This window comes from Nicotiana sylvestris, chromosome 11 (genome assembly GCF_000393655.2).
Source record: "Nicotiana sylvestris chromosome 11, ASM39365v2, whole genome shotgun sequence".
In the NCBI taxonomy this organism is placed as follows: Eukaryota; Viridiplantae; Streptophyta; class Magnoliopsida; order Solanales; family Solanaceae; genus Nicotiana; species Nicotiana sylvestris.
Genome location: NC_091067.1, coordinates 151,411,772 through 151,430,347, shown reverse-complemented (window position 1 = coordinate 151,430,347; position 18,576 = coordinate 151,411,772). Strand labels below are relative to the sequence as shown.

Below are 18,576 nucleotides of genomic sequence, written 5' to 3'. Positions count from 1 at the left end.
GACTTCTTTACTTAAAGTCTCAAACCATTGCGCAAAAAGAATACTTTTAACAATTATTAAAACAAAAATGAGAGAAGAAATACTAGTATTCCGGGTCAAATGGGCAACCCGAAACCCATATATAGTACTGTCGTTATCCATTTCATATCCCCAAAAATCTAGTCAAACTTTTGTGCTACGTCTGATCACGCGCTGTAACTGAGAGTGTGATTGATTACTGGTGAAGTGCGTTGGAATAGTGCACGTTCACTTTAAAAAGCAAAATTATACTGACAAACTTCTTCGTTCTCCGCACCTTTTCCCAATTCATTTAAATTTTAAATTAGATTCTCTCTCTCTTTTTATTTTTATTTTATTATTTTTTTAATATTTTCATAAGAGATTTTTTTTTTTCCGCTGCTCCTCAAGAGTTGTTACAGCTTTCTCCGCATCATATCATAAAATTTTAAAATATTACCGTAAAATGTGGTGAGATAAATAAAATTATTCCGCACTTCTTAATTAGAGAATTTATTTCGAGTCCTCAAAATAAAGAAATCTTTGACAAAAATCTTCTTTTAATGAACTTTATGCAGTAAATTTAGATAGCATATGATTATATATAAAAAATTTTTAGGTTAAAAATAGATCCTTTTTGGTATCCTATAAAACAATTTACTATATAAATAAATACATAAATAGGCTAACAATGAGTATTTGATTAAGGTCTCATTTAAGATTCCTATAATAATGAGTTCGAAATATGTGGGTCAAGGCATCTATTTTTGAAATCCGGGCATTAATTTCTTAATTTTTGAAATAATAATATAGTTATTCATTAGATAAAATGAAATATAATTGACAATTAAAAACAACACTGTTCATTTTAATTGAGTATTTTAACATCAAGATGTATATTCTTTTTGGTAAGGGAAAAAAGTTCACTTTGTATTTCACTTGATGTGTTTATAGATATGCAGCTTAGAAGGTAAAAAATTAAATAAACTCATTATTTACACTAAATCAATAAATATAGACGTGTGTTTTATATTTACAACTTTATTACTTAGTTATAATTAACCAATATTTTTTGCTTAGCGATAAGAGTTGTAGTAGAATGACAAATATATTTCTTCCTTAACAATTGGTCACTTCTCGGTTCAAATCTTGGGCAGGAAGGTACCTTTATTAGGGAGCGCTTTATTCTCAGATACAAGGGCGCGTTTGGCCATAAAAAATTCTCCATTTTTCGGAAAGTTTTCACTTTTTTTCGAATCAGTGTTTGACCATGAAAATTTTAAACTTTACATAAAATTAAATTTTGGATATTCGGAAATGTAAAAACTCCAAAAAAATTATTTTTTAAAATTTTTCACTTCAAATCGCTCATAAAAATTAAGAAACAGCTCCAATTATATTCGTGTCCGAATGCAACTCTAATTTTCAAATACCATTTTCACTTGAAATTTTCTTTTCTCTTTATTTTTTATGAAATATTACAATTTTTATGGAGGTCGAGAATTAGGGTAGTAGAGTAGGTAGTATAGAGTGTTCATAACTTTAGTATTGGCACGCAATCTCGTTTTCTATTGGTAGTAGATTTTTATGATTAACTGTTGTTTTCTTTCATTGTTGATCACTTTACTGTCTTGTTGTGTTATTCTGATTTTATATGACTTTTTGATACTGTCTCTTTTTGCCTATATTTTTATTAATGTAGTACTTATATTATCTTGAGTCGATGGTCTATTGGAAATAGCCTCTCTATCCTAACAAGGTAGGGATAAAGTCTGCGTACACACTGCCCTCACCAAATCCCATAGTGTGGAATAATACTGAATATATTATTATTATTATTGTTATAGACGCCCACTAAAAAATTTCGCGCGCATTCAAATTTAATCGATTTTCAATAGAAATAACGATATTTTTGGCTTACAACTACCTAGCCAAGCTTCTGTACAAGTTAATATGGTCAAAGACTTTTCCAACTACTTCACCTTCCATGTCATTATGCCTTTCATATCAGAGGCATAATTAATGCATGGAGCGGGTTAAAAGTGCAAATATGAAGAATTCCTTGGGTGAAGATAATACATTATTGGAATTTGTAATATAGTATACTCATGTTTATTGTCTTGTCCGAGAGACCACCTAACCCTCCAACATTAATGTTGTTAGATTAATTGTCCCTAACATCAAACCAAGTGGGATTGGGACATGCGTCTATTCAAAGGTTTTATAACATGCTTCGATTGTTCCATTTGATTTTTGGGGAAAAAATCTTACTCCCTCCCTTCTATTTTATCTCATATTACATCTTTATTAGTTGTTCAAAAAAGTATAATATATTATCAAAACTTTTTTTATGAGAAATTTATATAGAATACCATGGATCGTCATGGCGCGTGGATGACTATTGTTCTTTAGAAGCGCCCGTCTAGGATTGACAAAACAAAAGAGTGCTGCTATATCATATTTAAGATTACAATTTTCAAAAATTTTAAAGTCATAAAAATATTACAGAATATATAAAATCATAAGTTTTATAAATATTTTTTTATTAAATTTTATATCAAATCAAATTACGACAAATAAAATGAAACAAAGAAAGACTTACATTTCCGTCAAATCATCAAATCAATAAACAACGGACATGTATCTTTTGTATTTATATACATTTCTCACTTCATTTTATAATAGCTAAAGTTAAATTATTGATTTGACATAAACATTTAAGGCGAATGAATATAAGTTAATTCAATGGTATAGGCCCACATAATTAGGCAATCAAGCACACTCAACCTTTATAATATCTAACAAGTCCTGCAATTTTTCAAGGGAGTGACATGAGTTCTTTTGCCAAATTTGGTGAAGTGAAGATTAGTACTCTATTTTCTTCTTAAATCTAGCCCTGTCACAAATACACACAATAGTATCCTCGTAAAAAAATATTAAAAAGAAAACTTAGCACCCTATGGGCGTGGTAGCTAACGATAGATATTAATTAAACTATTTATACATAATTCACCTTTTGCTTTTCATTTTTCGCAATGGAATGATATTTGCAGTACTTAAGATACATTTTCTGACACATTAGCATATAGATAATATTAATTATGAAGTGGTATACATGATACATCTGTAGTTTCTATAGGATTTTTTTAAAGGATTCGAATCCAAGATCTTTAAATTTCAACTATTTTATTTTAATTTATTAATTATTAAATGAAATTATCTTAGATAAATTTCATGTGGTCATTGAACTTTATTCATTATCACAAAAAAATTACTCAACTTTATTTTTGTCACTTTAAAGTAACTTTAACTACCATAACAGTAATATCACAAACCCTTTTCTTTTGTACCTCTGTTGAACAGGTATGATATGAGCGTAAATATTTCAGTTCTTCGAATTACACTAAAATATATGAAAAAAACTAGATACAATTATAATTGGGAAAATGATGTTGTATAGCCGCTCTCAAAATAATAGCATATATATATATATATATATATATATATATTTTGTATATTATATACAAAAAGTTTATACACTTTTTCGGCTATCAAATGTAAATAGTTTCTGGCGCGGGGTAAAAGTGAACATGCACCCGTATATATATATTTTGTATATTATATACAAAAAATTTATACACTTTTTCGGCTATCAAATGTAAATAGTTTCTGGCGCGGGTAAAAGTGAACATGCACCCGTATCAGAAACATACTTGTAAACGAGCTATATAACATAGGTTTCTAAAAAAATGCATAAGCTGTAGAGTTAGATGCATTTTAGGACTTTAATACAGTTTCTGTAGAAAGAGATATGTTTATAAACTGTACAAGTTTGTTTATTTTCTAATTTCTGTTGGTTTTTCTTGTATATATTTACATGTATAGTTGTTGCTTTTCTTGATCATTTCCCTGTCCTGCAGCTATTGTTGACAGTGTGTTTTCATGTTATGATGCTAAAGTTGCCCAGATATTTGATATGCAAAGGCTAGTAGGAGTGCCAATGGTACGTGACCATTTCCAATCTGTATCTCCATTCCGTCGCATTTCTGCCAACTAAGAATGATATATTCTTGTCAATAATTTTTAATGCACAGTGTCGAATTATGGGCTAGTTGCGTGGATTCTTCAAAATGTTGTCGCACCCGTGTCGGATCCTCCGAAAATACACTACTTTTGGAGGATCCGTGACGCCCTCGGCGACATTTTCGAAGAGTCCGAGCAACATAAATTATGGAGATCATGATTCAAATCTCAGTAGAGACAAAAAAAATGCTAATTGGTTTTTTCCCATCTACCTAAATATTGGTGGATAGGGTTATCCAGTATAATGTGTTAGTGGGAGATAGTAGATACTGGTAGAATAACTCAGGTGCGTGCAAGCTGGCTTAGGCCCCGCAGTTATAGTGATTGTTTAAATTTGCTAACTCCATTTAACAATCTTAGGCTTTTATATATAAGTAATTGGCTTTAATACTGAGTAGAGATCAAGTTTACTTACTCTGCCATCTCTGAGCTCAAATATGACTGAATTTTCAGTATGAGCAATTGGTCTTGTCGATGCCACCTGTTTATAGACCAATGTCAACTCATGACAACATTTATAGACTTTGTTGCATGAACTCACGTGTATGTTATGTTGTTCGGATCCTCCAAAAATGTCGTTGTACCTGTATCATATCCTCCAAAATGTATTATATTTGGAGGATCTGACACCAGTACGGCAACATACAACAACAGTTTACATCCAGGGAAGACGGAGAGTCCACGTAACATAGTCCAAAGAATCATGAAGCCACTAGAGGAAATATTGCCGATAAACACTAACCTTGGAGTCGCAGTTTTTGTTTAAAGCTTGCAATTTTTCTTCAGTTTTCTCTAAGCGAGCTGCAAGATCGTCGTAAGTACAAGTTTCTTTACAATCATGAGGGTCAGAAACATGTTCTTCATTTTCCTCGACTTTATTTTTCATATATGGAAAGCCACAGCCTCTCCATTTCCATGTCCCATTGTCCAAGAACCTAAGATAAACTTTCCCATCTGAACCTATTAAGAACAAATGAGCACCTTTGAAACATGGTCCTGGTGAACCAACAAGGATAACACTTGGATCAGGCGTTCCGTGTTCTATCCAATTCCATCCGTTGGACAATGGATTCCATTGATACTCGACTAGTCCACCATCTTCCGATAGCATGAAAAGAGAACCCTGTAGTGACAGTGAAGATAACCTCATTGCAGTTCCAGGAGATCTCGATAGAACCAAATGTTGAGACTGGTAATGCTCGTGCCATAATCCGGTGACTTTGTTATACTGGTATAAGCGTCCGTTCCTTCCAATGACAAACACCACGTTCTCTCGGAGCAGCTCTTGATCAGCAATGCTTGCAATCTTCGCGTTGCCTGGATATCGACAATCTTTCCATTTGAACTTTCTCAGTGCAACCTATAGAAACAGTTTATGACTCTTTAGCCTTCATTTTATCACTATATAGATTGGAAGCTTTGAAATTTCAAGACTTTGAATATAATAAATGCTTAGTGCCACTCATTTTGGCCTTCATTTTGTCACTATTTTGAATGGACGCTTTGAAAGTTCAAGATTTTGAATCCAATATATGCTTAATGCCACTCATTTTAGCCTTCATTTTATCATTATTTAGACTGCAAGAGGCCGTGAAAACATTCTCTTGCGTAAATGCAGGGTAAGGTTGCGTTCCCCGGACCCCGCGCATAGCGGAAGCTTAGTGCACCAGTCTGGCCTTTTATATGCTTAATTCCACTCGTTTTCTTTACGATACTCACCCTTTTTTGGACCGCGAAACTAGACAAGTAGACATAGTATAATGCTACTTACTGTGAATTGTAGCAATCTCCCACTTTTGCTTACAAAGAAAACTGCATCTTCTTTAGTAACTTTTCGATATTTCCCTGGTAGATCATCCCATGGAGGACCTCCAATTACTTGTCTTCCTTTCCTCATAGCAGTGCAATTTATCCATGCGAGTTCATCACCGTTCCTTTCTCGGATGAGCAAATTCCTTTGCTCGTCAACCAAAAACAAACTTCCAATATAGTTTCCAAGGGCACCTCTAATAGCTGTGGAATGATCATGCCTAAGCCAGAACCATACATTTTCAGAATTTAGATTCTCGTAAATCATACCATCGTTTGTTATTAGGAAGAACGATTTCCCTTCGTGCATCACCCTCAGACGGAAATTAGTGTTGATCCATTTATCCGGGATATTGTAGTCTTCCTCAGGTTCAGCACCCTTCTTAGCTGACATATCAATTGATATGTAACTTTGCTGTTCTTTGTTACTCCTTCGCCTTCTCGCGTTTGATGTTGTGAGATCTTGTTCGGTGGTTTCATCTTTGATGCCTGCAATGCAATTCGACGGTCCATGTTCTTCAGTACAATATTCTGCATTCCATCCTTCAGTTTCTGGTGCATCTATTATAGACCAGACATATTTCTGTGATGATTTTCTTCTCGCATTAACCTGATAATGTGGTCCTGAATTTTCACCACCGAGGCCGGATAGGTGAAGTTCTCCGAGCCTACCATCATCAAGTAGAAAAATAATTCTGCCAGTTTGTAATTGCACTCCTGGAATTCCTCTTGCAGCCTTGGCATGAGGAGGATAAACATGATTAATCCAACTTTCCGTAATATCATCATCTTGTTCAATGCCTGTATTCACGTCGAATATCCAATTTTCAAGGCAGATTTACAAAACTTACTAGAACTACATGAATTTTGTTTCATTTGGTTTACTTTTTATGGTAGCATATATTAAGAAGTGTAGCGACGAAGCATCAAAATATTGATGTTTGTTTAAGGTTCAAATCATTGAATACTTTATCGGTTGCTCAGCAACGAATTCACACATTTATAAAGAGAATACAGGTACGTTAAAGACGAACCTGAATGATCTGGAATTCGATATTCAAAAATGTAACCAGCTGCAGTTGTTAGAAACAATGAGTTTGCATTTTCAGCCAAGTTTACTTCAGAAAGACATGTAATGGAAGAGAGGATATGATCTTTCGGATTTCCATGATTGATCCATTTCCATTTCCTTTGCTGTAACCGTCTCTCTATCAAATATCCTCCCTTCATATGTTTGAAATTTATAAGAAAAGAAAGCCAAAACACGATATGTTAGCACCTAATTAGATAGTGATGCCATGATAGGATTTTATACACATGAAAGCGAAACAAGAAAATCACTTCGCTTGATCAAAGTGACTGTTGCAGCATAGTTATCTTAGTACAGTATTCTGTTTTCTTAAACTAAATTTGTAAGTGCAGGCGATGGACAAAACAAGATCTTGCACCTTAGTCAAGAGAAATAGGGATTTTGATATAGCTCCATTCACTCCTTGTAAACTGCAACCTAGAGATGGTTTTAAAGAAGTATTTTGAGCAGAAGATTCTTTTCTTATATGCTTCTTCCACGACGGTCTTGATCTCTCATCATATTCATAAAGATCGCCTGCAGTACTGAAACAAAACATTACCATTAGACAAAGTTACAGAGGTTATTGGAATGATGCTGAAACAAAAGAACTAGGATCTTTTTGCTGTTTCACCTTATAGTAAAGACTACTTCTGATCTAAATGTAGATGCGTCCGCGATTGCTGCAACATTTCCTCCTGGAGGTTTTCCATGATCTGTCCACCTAATTACATATGTAAACAGACAGTTTAGCAAACTCCATTATATATTCTATAGCAAAAAATCATTCTTGCTACCTAGTTCGCGCATTTTCTCTCCTAGCTTCTTGGCTTGTGCATATAACATTCTGACTTTGCACAGTACTAAAAACAAAAATTTGCGTCCATTCTATCAGTAAAAAAGGGCAGCATAGTGTACTAAGCTCTCGCTATGCGCGGGGTTCGAGGAAGGACCAGACTACAAGGGTCTGTTGTACGCAGCCTTACCCTGCATTTCTGCAAGAGGCTGTTTCCAAGGCTCGAATCCATAACCTCCTAGTCACTTGGCGACAACTTTACAAGTTACGCCAAGGCTCCTCTTCGTCCATTCTGTCGGTCATTATAGAAAATAAAAAGTAACTTAGTGTGTGATATGCATAAGTTGTTCTTACCTTAGAGGATCAACCTCAGAGAGTTCTAATAAAGTTCCAATCTTTGTGCAGAAATATATTCTCCTGATGTTGATGCACAAATTCAAGGTCTTATTAGCTTTAGCCCTGGAGCTCACAAGTCACAACTATCTGCACTAACATAATTTAACTTTGTTTTTTCCTCAAGATAATCCTCAATATGGAAATCAAATAGTTGGATTGAATATTCTATACTCACTTCCTATCATTGGAGACAACTCCTGATACAATTTGAATTACAGAACTTTGTGTTGTTTCTGTACTTGGTAGGCGATCGCTTGGTGACGTAATATCAATCCAAACTGGCTGATCATTACTTAACTGCAACTGAGGGGAAAATATAGATTACCCTTTTTGCACTAAAGGAAGATAAAGAGCATAATTTTATTGAAAATTTTAACTGATACAACAACAAAAACAACCGCGCTTCAATTCCAAACATCTTGGGACTCAGCTATATGAATACTCACTGTACATATCGCTTCATTTAAGTCCGTCTTAGTCCAATATTATATAGGAGGATTATAATAAGATATTCTCTAAAATTCACACCAAAGATAAACAGCAAATTTGACTGAGGATTATAATTTGATAAAACAAAAACAACAGGTCAACAACAACAACAACAACAACAACAACAACAACAACAACAGTTACACCTCAATCCTAAGTCGGGGTTGACTATATGAATCCTCAATGTCCACGTCGCTCCATTTAAGCCCATATCAGTCCATCATTATAAAAGAGAATTATAATCTGATATTCACTAAAATTTAGATCAGAGGAAGATAAACAACAAGTATGAGTGAGAATCATAATCTAATACAACAACAATGACTGCGCTTCAACTCCAAGCAAGTCGAGGTCTGCTATATGAATCATCACTGTCCATGTCGCTCCATATATTTCCGCATCAGTAGAAAAGAGAATCATATTATGATATTCACCAAAATTTTATCAAAAAGTTGAATGATTGTTTACATGCTTATTTGTAGTCTATTTGGATGCTTAATGATTACCTGATAAAGGTTTCCTGATTCTGATAAAGCAAGAACTGTCTGATTGACAATAAAAACAGAAACTGCATATCCTGCTGATAATGGCAAATCATGAGGTGCTATTACCCAAAGCAATCCATTCCAAAATCTTTCAAAAATTGACCCACTTATACCAGTGATCCAAATAGATATCTCAGACATTTTTGTCAAAGAAACTCTTTTTCTCAAAGGAAGATTTGAATAAGAACAACTCTCCTCATCCTTAACTTTTGTAAATATCTCCCTTTTTTCAGGTTCTTGATAAGTAGTAGTAGTATCAGTAATCTGATCAATAATTCTATTGGCTTTTGTACAGTTATTATTGAAACAAGAAACTAAGTCATAAGGCAAATTCACTTGTACCCAACTCTTGGATTGCTCATCATATTCCCAAAAGTTGTTGGTTTTCTGCTCAAATTTTCTCTGAGTTTGTCTTACATATTGGTGCACAAACCAAGATTCTGACTCAGAATCTGAAATACTAACACAGCTTAATGATGACAAGATAATGAAAATGGACAAGAACATGAGATAGAAACAATAGAACTTGAATAACATGGTTCTTGGATCATGAATAAGATATGCATATACTGCTAACAACAGTTATCTAGTTATGGGCTATAGTAAAATAGACTTAACTCTGGCACCATTCTAAGGACAACAGGTACCATTTTTGGAAGTAAGACATACTTCTAGCCAATATTCTTCATAGGGGCAGGCTAGGGGAGTTGGGAGTGTGTGTTGTGTGTGTGGGGGTGGGGGGCTAGGGGCAGAAGACAAAAAATTACGCTGCATGTATAAGGTCAACTTTTGCTGGCTTGTTGCTGTTGCTAGTATGGATCTATTGTATCTTTTCATCTTTTGAGCCAAGGGTCCTCCGGAAATAGCCTCTGTACTCAAGGGGTAAGGTATGCGTTCGCTCTACCTCCCCATACCCCACTTATGGAATTTTATTGGGTTGTTGCATATAAGGTCAACTTTTTATGTATGTATATATATAATAGATCTTGAGTTTCGTTGATTTTTTCACGTGTTCAATTTTTTTATGCCGAAAAATTACACTGCATATATAAGATTAACTTTTTTTTTATGAATATATAATAGATGTTGAATTTCCTTGGTGAATATCTTGTCTTCGCCTTTTTAGGGAGGGGTTATATTATGTGTTTATATATATAAAAAATATGAGGGATATTTTTTTTTTACAATTATGATGGGAGTAGTTTGGAACTGGTAATATATAGGTTCTTAAATTGTAACTACCTGTCTAGCTAGTTCAACTAATGGTTTCTTAGTCAACAGAGATAGTAATTAAGACTAAGGTAATAAACTGTTTAATGGGGTCAAGGGTGGTTGTTTAACTTCTATTTTTCTTTCTTTTGATTTCCTTGTAATTGTTTTATAACTTTATCAGATATTTTAATGTTTTTTAACCTAAATTGATGACTTTCCACGGTCTTAAGATTGTCATGGTTTTTTTCTCATATGTTTAACTATTAATGAGTAAAATTATTCGGTATCTACGGTTGTAGAAGGTGATAAGTACTCGGAAATATAATTAAGGTGCGCACAAGCGAATCCGAACACTATTTTTATTTTTTTTAAAATTAAAAATTAACTGGAATAGCTAATATAGAAGATTGTCCATGTCAAATATTTTATTCCATATTTTCACAAAATCACAAATTGTGAATTATAAAGATACAATTTTGATTCTTGTGGACCTGATTTTTTTGTGGAATCTTTCAAGATTAATATTTAATAATAGAGGATCACTTTCTGCCCCCACCATTCCCCCCCGCCCCACACCCACACCCCAGTTCAACCCACCCCCCAGTTCGACCCACCCCCATCCAATACTTCATGTCTAAGTTGTTCATAGGGTTGGTACTCGGCAACAATAGACAGAATAAGATTCATTAACTTTTTTTAGTCCAAGTTGTTAGGTTCTATTCTTTAATTAAAGCCATCAAAAATGACAGTTGTAAAAGCAAAGGCTAGGCAACATATACCTGGAGATTGTGATTATTGACTTTTCCTGATGGAGAAATATATTCATTTGTATGATCTTAAAATGTTAGTAAGAATTGATTTAATATGCGTAAACAAGACACATCACAACATAATATGTGTAGTATTCTTTAATATTGATAGCGAAATAAAATACAAATCCTCAAATTAAGGGATTGGATTATTACATATATATAGAGAGATTAATTCCCGCTTCTTAATTAATATAGATGATTATATATAATTTTTCTTTGAAAAATTTATATTTTAAGGTTATCTACGCATAATTCAAATAACCTAAATTATAATTTGACATGGTTTGAGTTCGCGCACTGCGCATTTTTTCAAAAGTAGGGTAATTTTCAGCTAAGATACCTTAAAATTCTATAATTGATGTGAATCTATAACTTTTGGAATTTGAAAGACATGAATCGATAGTGTTTCGCGATTTATTTTTATATGTTTAAGCTTTTGAAGGAGGTGTGAACGGTTGGCTTTGGTGGGTACGGTAGAGGTGATCAAGCCATGGCACGACTACAAATTTTCAGGGGATATGACCCTTGATAGGAAAGTTTGGAGGTCGAGCATTAGGGTTGTAGGCTAAGGAGTAGTTGAACTTTTTCTACTTCATACCGGGGGTGAGGCTGGTTTGATAGGGTTATTCTTAGACGGCTAGTGGTTATTATTATGTCTACACTATCTTTTTTATTTTTCATAGCTTTGATTACTGGTTATTGTTATTGCATGCCATCTATTTTATGGTTTTTATGATTTGTATTATTTCTATGGTTTCTGTTGACGATGCTGATATATTATTTCTTCTTGTTTTATTTTCGTTTTCCTGAGCCGAGGGTCTATCGAAAATAGCCTCTATTCCCCATCGGGGTAAGAGTAAGGTTTGCGTACACACTATTGGAATTTTACTGGGTTGTTATTGTTGTTAAGCTTTTGAAGAACAAAGTTATTTAACACCTATGCTGGTGGATAATAGCAATATACATAAAAAAATTTTTTAAAAAACTTGCGATGTGCAAGTAAATTTGAATACTACTCAGTATTTTTTTTTTTTAAAAAAATGGTAATGGTTTACTCATGAATTTGACTTTTTGTAAGTATATTATAAAGAAGGCAAAATACATAGTTTACCCATAACCTTGGAGCGAAATTCTTGTTACGCGTCTCTTCTTTGCGGGAAATCTTTAACACACTCAACCTTTTAAAAATATATCTAAGACACACTATTTTTGACTAGATAGCACTTACGTGTTTACACACAAAAAAAGTACGTGAAGCCCGTAAAAAAATCCTATTGTTTGTCTCCCCTGCCCCCTCCCTCTGGTCTTCTTTCTCAGACCACCCTCCCACTCATCTTCTTTCCCAAATAGACTTTTTGAAAGAACATAAAATTTTATATCTTAAATTGAGCGAAATTCGTTCGTTTATTATTCAAATATTATGAAAACTATTTATTTGTGATAGATTTAAAAGCTTTAAGAATAATATTGAAGGTTTGGTGAAAAAATCTAGAATCCACCATTATTGGCGTATCGAAAAAAGCTTGAAAATTCAATTGGGTCTTGTTGATTATTGAGTTGTTGAACTCAATTTGTTGATCGATTGTTTTCGCCTAGTTTTTTAGATAGTGTGGTTGAGTGTTGTTGTTGTAGGAAACTTTCTCACAAAAAATCACGATGACAACAAAAATGGTACTTAAGATATAAAATGGGAAGATGAAGAAGATGGGTTTTAATGGTAATTTTTAATATATTTTTTTCCTTTTTAAAGTCGATGATACCTGTCACGACCCTATTAGGACGTGACTTTCACATTATTTGAAAAAATTGGTCAAGCACAAAAGTGGTGTGTTTTAGATACACTTTTAAAAGATTGAGTGTGTAAAAAATTATTCAGAAATGAAAGGTGTGTAACAAGAATTTCGCTGCAAGGTCGATGAGTAAACTATATATTTTGCCTGTAAAGAATTCTTTGAGAGTGTATCATGAACATGGGACCACTCTTTGCAGTCATATACATTTACTAATCTTTTAATTGTAAAAATGGATACCATTATTTCTATAGTAACTACTTGCCTATAAGGCCATAACATCTTTTATAACCATAATAGCATTTTCATAAAGAAAATAAATTGTTTCCAATTCTTTTTCTAAAATTTGCCAATAATACGCACCACCAAATATTTGAGACTTTTGTTTAGTTTTTCCCAAGGGTTCAAAATAGAGTAACAAATAAAATGGAAAAGCTCAAATAAAAGAAATGACCATGAAAGAATTGAAAAACGTGTGATATTATGATCCAAATGGAGGACTCTTTTCCAAAGAAATGTTGGAATAAGTGTTTCAATAAATTTGAAATAATGTATTTGATAAATTAATGTATTTATAAGAGACTTATTTTTTAAAAGTGAATGAACATGATTTACTACATATGTTTTGGTTTTAGCAAATACATTTGATCTTCCAAATTCATGAATATATTCATGAACTTATTAAATAATAAACTTATCTTTCAAGAGTCTTTAGCCTATAAATAGGGCTGATTTTTTTTGGAAAATATAAGCAATTCAAAAATACTACTTTTCCCTTAAAATATTACAAGAGACATTGATCAAATGGTGAAATCATAGATTCAAGAATAGAAGAGCAACATTCTTGAATGCTACTTGTTGTGTGGCTTAGTTGAATCCCGGAGATAGAGTTGTTATTTATTATTCCGTTTGCTCGTGGAAGAGACTCCAGCTATCTTCAAGAAACGTTATCTCTACGTGCCTCTAAGCCAAGCAAGTTTATTTTCTAATATTGTTGTAATTCTTGTTATAAAAATTTGAAGATAATTGTCTCTATGGTTACTACAACAATTTCGAGTGGTGTTCCATCTTTGCCAAATCCAAATTTTGAAATATTTGATGGCAAAGACTTTCCTAGATGGCGTGGAAAGATGGAATTCTTTCTACGACATTTGAAGTTAACGTATGTTCTTGAACAACCTTGTCCCAATGCTCCTAATTCTGAGGTAGCAACTAATGAGGCTACTTCGATTAGAAAACAAATTCTTAAGTGGCAAGATGATGATTATTTATGCACGAATTATACTCTTGGAGCAATGACTAATAAATATTGTGATCAATATTATGCCAAGTGCAAATTTGCCAAAGAACTTTGGAATACACTTCAAACTATTTATTTGCCAGAAGAGGCGAGCTCAAAGAAGTTTCTTGTTTCAGATTATATGGAATTCAAGATGATTGATGACAAGTCAATCACTGATCAAGTGCAAGAATTCCAGTTTATAACTAATAAAATTGTTATATCTGGAATTAATCTTGATGAAAACTTTCATGTCGGTGCTATTATTTCAAAACTTTCTCTGTCATGGAAAGAGTACAGAAGTAAACTTTTACATAAGAAAATTTGACTCTTGAACAATTATTGTAACATTTGCAAATTGAACAAGAGACTAGAAATCGTGACACTAATATTTTTAAGGAACTTGTCATGAAAGCTCATGTGGTTGAAGATAAATCAACCAAAAGGGAACTAGATAACAATAAAATTACAAAGATAAAGAAAAGTAAAAATTTTAAGCGTACTAGTGCTAATTCTAAGTCAAGTGAGTGTTATCATTATCATAAAATTGGTCATTATGCTCGTGATTGTAAAATTCTTAAAGCTAAAACGAAGAAAGGAAAAGTCAACCACAATAAAATGATGAACTTCTAGCGATGGTCAAAGAAGCATTTGTAGCAGAAAATCAAGTCAAATGGTGGATAGACACCGGTGCAACTTGATAGTAGGCTAGAATTATGTAGTTTAGCTACCATTTACGCTCCAATTTGGCTATACTTTATTGTTATATGGATGTTAAATGACAACAAATGGCTCTAACTATGAACTTTGTGCTTTGCCGGAGCGAATCTTGGCTATGAGGACATTAAAGAGTGCTTTGGAGTTAATTTAGAGCAACGAAGTCCAATCGGAAGTGAGCGCTCACAGAAGAAGGAAAAATAGAAGGCAAAACTGAAATCCAGGAGCGCGGGCCATCCGCGGCCGCGCTCGTCAGGCAGAATGGAAGTCGATATGCGTGGCCCATCCGAGGCCGCGCTCGTTCCACCGAGGATTTTTATTTCAGGGGTAAATTCGTAACTTCAGAGGCGACTTTTCTTGACCTATAAGAAGCCCAGCTCGCCCTAAAAGAAGATATCGAGGTTTTTGAAAGGTTTTTGAAGGCAAGAATATGCAAGAAGCAAGGCGGAAGATTCGGCATAGAGTTTTTACCTTTCTTCCTCTTGTTTTTATCATTGATGATGAATTCTATTGTTATGATTGTGAAAACTATTATGCATAGATAAACTCTTAATCTGGGGTTTTGATGGAACCTCTTGGAGAATGAATTTCTTTTTATGTTAATATAGATTTCTCATAGTATTTTTTCTGTTTGTTCAACTATATTGTGATTGTTGTTGATTGAAGGGCCCTCAATCGACTATACCTATTTAGTATATATTACTCGGGAGAGAGTGCATAGTTAGGTAGTTGTTGAACAACACCACTCCTAACGTATATGAGGGATCAATATGAAGGGTTTAAAGGTGGGATTAGGGATAACGAAATCTTGGGTGCGATCTAAGTGAGTTGTAACTAAGGCCAGCTAGCGGAATTTGGGAGAATATGTCTAGTATATTATTTTATTTACTCGGGAGAGAGTTACAACAGTCAGAGTACTCATGATCGATAGAGAAAACTTAGACAAATTTATAGCAAACATAGCGGAAAGGATTTCGACAAGAGGGAAAATCAGAACCTTAGATCATTCTCATTCTTGCTTACAAACTGTTTGTAGTTAGTTATTTATTACTGCATTTGCATTACGTAATATTTAGTTAGTAAACATCCAATTTATTACTTAATATCTCCGAAGATTGAATACGTAAATTTCTGTGAGTCCAATAGCTATGATTGATAGGTTTTAATTCCCTGTGGGATTCGACTCCGGACTTGTGAACCGGAATATATTTATAGCGACCTCTTTGTACTTTTTATAAGGCATAGTTGGGCATGATAAAATTTTGGCACAGTTGCCGGGAAATTAACGGTGTTATTTATTACAGTTAAAAAGAAGTGTAAAAATTCTTACTGTAGTCAATTTTCTTCAATTTGAACTGATCATTGAAATTCTAACGTTTGTAGTTGTGGTTGTTACAGGTGCATGTCTATAAACTTCTCAAGAACTAGTGAATTGTTTGAATCATTATCAGATCGGAGAAGGTGTTCAAGGCATTGAACCCTGCAAACAGGAAAGACAAACAACAACAGAACTCAACCGAAAAAATTGAACCAGACATGGAAGACGATAATCTAAACAACAAAGACAACGTGAATGACCCAAACAATAGAAACAAAGTGAATGACCCAAATGATCAGGGTGTGGTACCTTTTGTGCCAGAAGAAGCACTATATGATTGGGAGCAACCCACCGCTGACAACTTAGCAATTGCCATTGTAGTCCCTCATATACAAGCAGATTTATTCCAGATCACAAATAACATGCTACATTTATTGCAGAACAAGGGACTATTCTCTAGGTCATACGTTGAAGATCCTCAGCAGCATTTGAAGAATTTTCTGTCAATCTGTGCCACACAGAGGCAACACAACGTGACATCGGAAGCAATACATCTGTTATTGTTTCCATTCTCAATGACAGGAGCAGCTCAGACTTGGCTTAATTCACTCCCCATAAACTCCATCACTACTTGGAAGGAATTAGTCAAGCAATTTGTGAACAAATTTCACCCACATAACAAGACTGCTCAGCAAGTTGATGAGATATTGATCTTTAGACAGAAACCAACAGAGACGTTACAAGAAACGTGGGAGAGATTCAAGGGTCTACTAGGTACGTGCCCACATCATGGTATTCCGGAGCAGATGTTGGGGCAGAGATTTTATATGGGTTTGGCAGATAGTTTGAAAGCCAATGTTGATGCTTCAGCAGGTGGAGCATTTTTGAGCCAAACGTTCAGAGAAAGCAAGATCCTACTTGACAAGATGGCACAAAACTCAGGATGGACAACAAGAAACGCTCCAATCACTCCTGTGGTTCACTCAGTGGTGTTACACCTGACTAACTCCATAACTGAAATATGGCCACTCTACTGACACAAATGAGCATCCTCACCAAAAAGATTGATGAATCAGGCCAGAAACAGCAGGTACACATAGTTGATGCAACTAATGGGTGTTTATGTATATCATGCATTAATAAACCATATGTCTGTTCATGGAGTGCTGAAGGTGATAACCAACAATATCAAGAGAACATGAATTATGTAGCCAACTACGAGGGACCGAGACCAGGTGGTCAGAATTGGGGTTAGCAGAATCAATAATATAGACCAGCTCAGCAGCAATATAACAAAAACAACAACAATAACCATGGGGCTATGTGACCACATGGTCAAATTGTGCCTTACCAAAGGCAACAAGGTTACAACCAGCAAAATCAGCAACAGGCTTATCAACAACCTTCACAACAACATATTGTGAGATATGAAGATATGTTTGCTAAACTTGAGGGAATGATGCAACAAGTGATTGGGTACACTGGAAAACTAACTGACAGAGTAGACTCACATGAATCAGGGATAAAGAATATTGAGATCTAATTAGGACAGATTTCCATGGCCCTAAATAATCGTCCTCATGGGACGTTACTGTTGCGCCCCCTTTTTCTTGCGAAATCGGGTTTATGACATTTGGGAGGACAACTCATTCTCTTTTGGGAATTGGGTTTGAATTTGAAGAGTCACCACTTAATGATTAGGGTGCATTAGGACACCAAGAGAGTTTGATTTGAGTAACCATAGATAGGGTAAGGGCTTGAAATTATCCCAAGGGGAAGGTGTTAGGCATCCCTCAGGATCCACTAGTGTGGTTACCGGCCAGACTATTATTGTGAACTTAGGTGCAATAACACGTAAACAAATAAATCTTCAAATAATAGGGGATTTTCACATAAGGGCTTACAAACAAATAAAGTTGGAGAGAACTAAAAGAAAGCTGATTTTTCTTTAAAAAAAATTTGAAATTCTTTAAAAGAGATAACAAATAAAGGAAAGAGGGTCCTAGGTTTATTACTAATATGGATCACCCCACACAATGTCCGGTAATCACTCCTCAATGAGGGGTTATGCATGGCATTATCGCGTGGACATCATATCCATATCTACCCTTCCCACCCCATTAAGGTATTAAAGCGCAGAATGGTCTCGTTTACTCATTGCATGCTATTACCCGCCCTAATCCTGTCAGTCCCGGAGGCATTTAGGACTACTAATCCTAAATGGAAGGGATATCGGCTTATTTGTAGTTTCAAAGGCAAAATTC

At 34.4% G+C, this 18,576-nt stretch overlaps 1 protein-coding gene and 1 non-coding gene across 4 annotated transcripts; both read right to left on the bottom strand.

Moving 5' to 3' along the window:
- Positions 1 to 3,548: 3,548 nt before the first annotated feature.
- LOC104242793 (uncharacterized) lies at positions 3,549 to 9,935 on the bottom strand. 3 transcript variants are annotated; one of them, XM_009797872.2, is made up of 10 exons: positions 9,146 to 9,935; positions 8,326 to 8,447; positions 8,109 to 8,171; positions 7,593 to 7,682; positions 7,338 to 7,503; positions 6,924 to 7,113; positions 5,852 to 6,690; positions 4,823 to 5,440; positions 4,496 to 4,561; positions 3,549 to 4,050 (listed from the first exon to the last, which is right to left on the bottom strand). In XM_009797872.2, exons 1-10 carry the CDS (start codon positions 9,719 to 9,721, stop codon positions 3,943 to 3,945), a joined length of 2,838 nt encoding a protein of 945 aa, XP_009796174.1. In that variant the 5' UTR covers positions 9,722 to 9,935; the 3' UTR covers positions 3,549 to 3,942. The 3 variants fall into 3 exon arrangements, with proteins under 3 accessions (XP_009796174.1, XP_009796173.1, XP_009796175.1); XM_009797871.2 differs by having other exon boundaries at positions 8,326 to 8,453; positions 9,146 to 9,934; XM_009797873.2 differs by lacking the exon at positions 4,496 to 4,561 and having other exon boundaries at positions 8,326 to 8,453; positions 9,146 to 9,934.
- A 7,061-nt stretch (positions 9,936 to 16,996) lies between these two features.
- LOC138882452 (small nucleolar RNA R71) lies at positions 16,997 to 17,108 on the bottom strand. The gene has a single exon (XR_011404055.1). It is a non-coding gene; the product is annotated as a small nucleolar RNA R71 (small nucleolar RNA).
- Positions 17,109 to 18,576: the final 1,468 nt, after the last annotated feature.

What these genes read in the sequence shown, in the direction of transcription:
- LOC104242793 (XM_009797871.2), bottom strand. Translation starts at nt 9,721, where the DNA reads ATGTTATTCAAGTTCTATTGTTTCTATCTCATGTTCTTGTCCATTTTC. An exon ending in GGAGATTGCTACAATTCACA is followed by an intron (nt 5,441 to 5,851) that starts GTAAGTAGCATT and finishes CTGTTTCTATAG; the next exon opens with GTTGCACTGAGAAAGTTCAA. An exon ending in TTGAGCTCAGAGATGGCAGA is followed by an intron (nt 4,051 to 4,495) that starts GTAAGTAAACTT and finishes TATCATTCTTAG; the next exon opens with TTGGCAGAAATGCGACGGAA.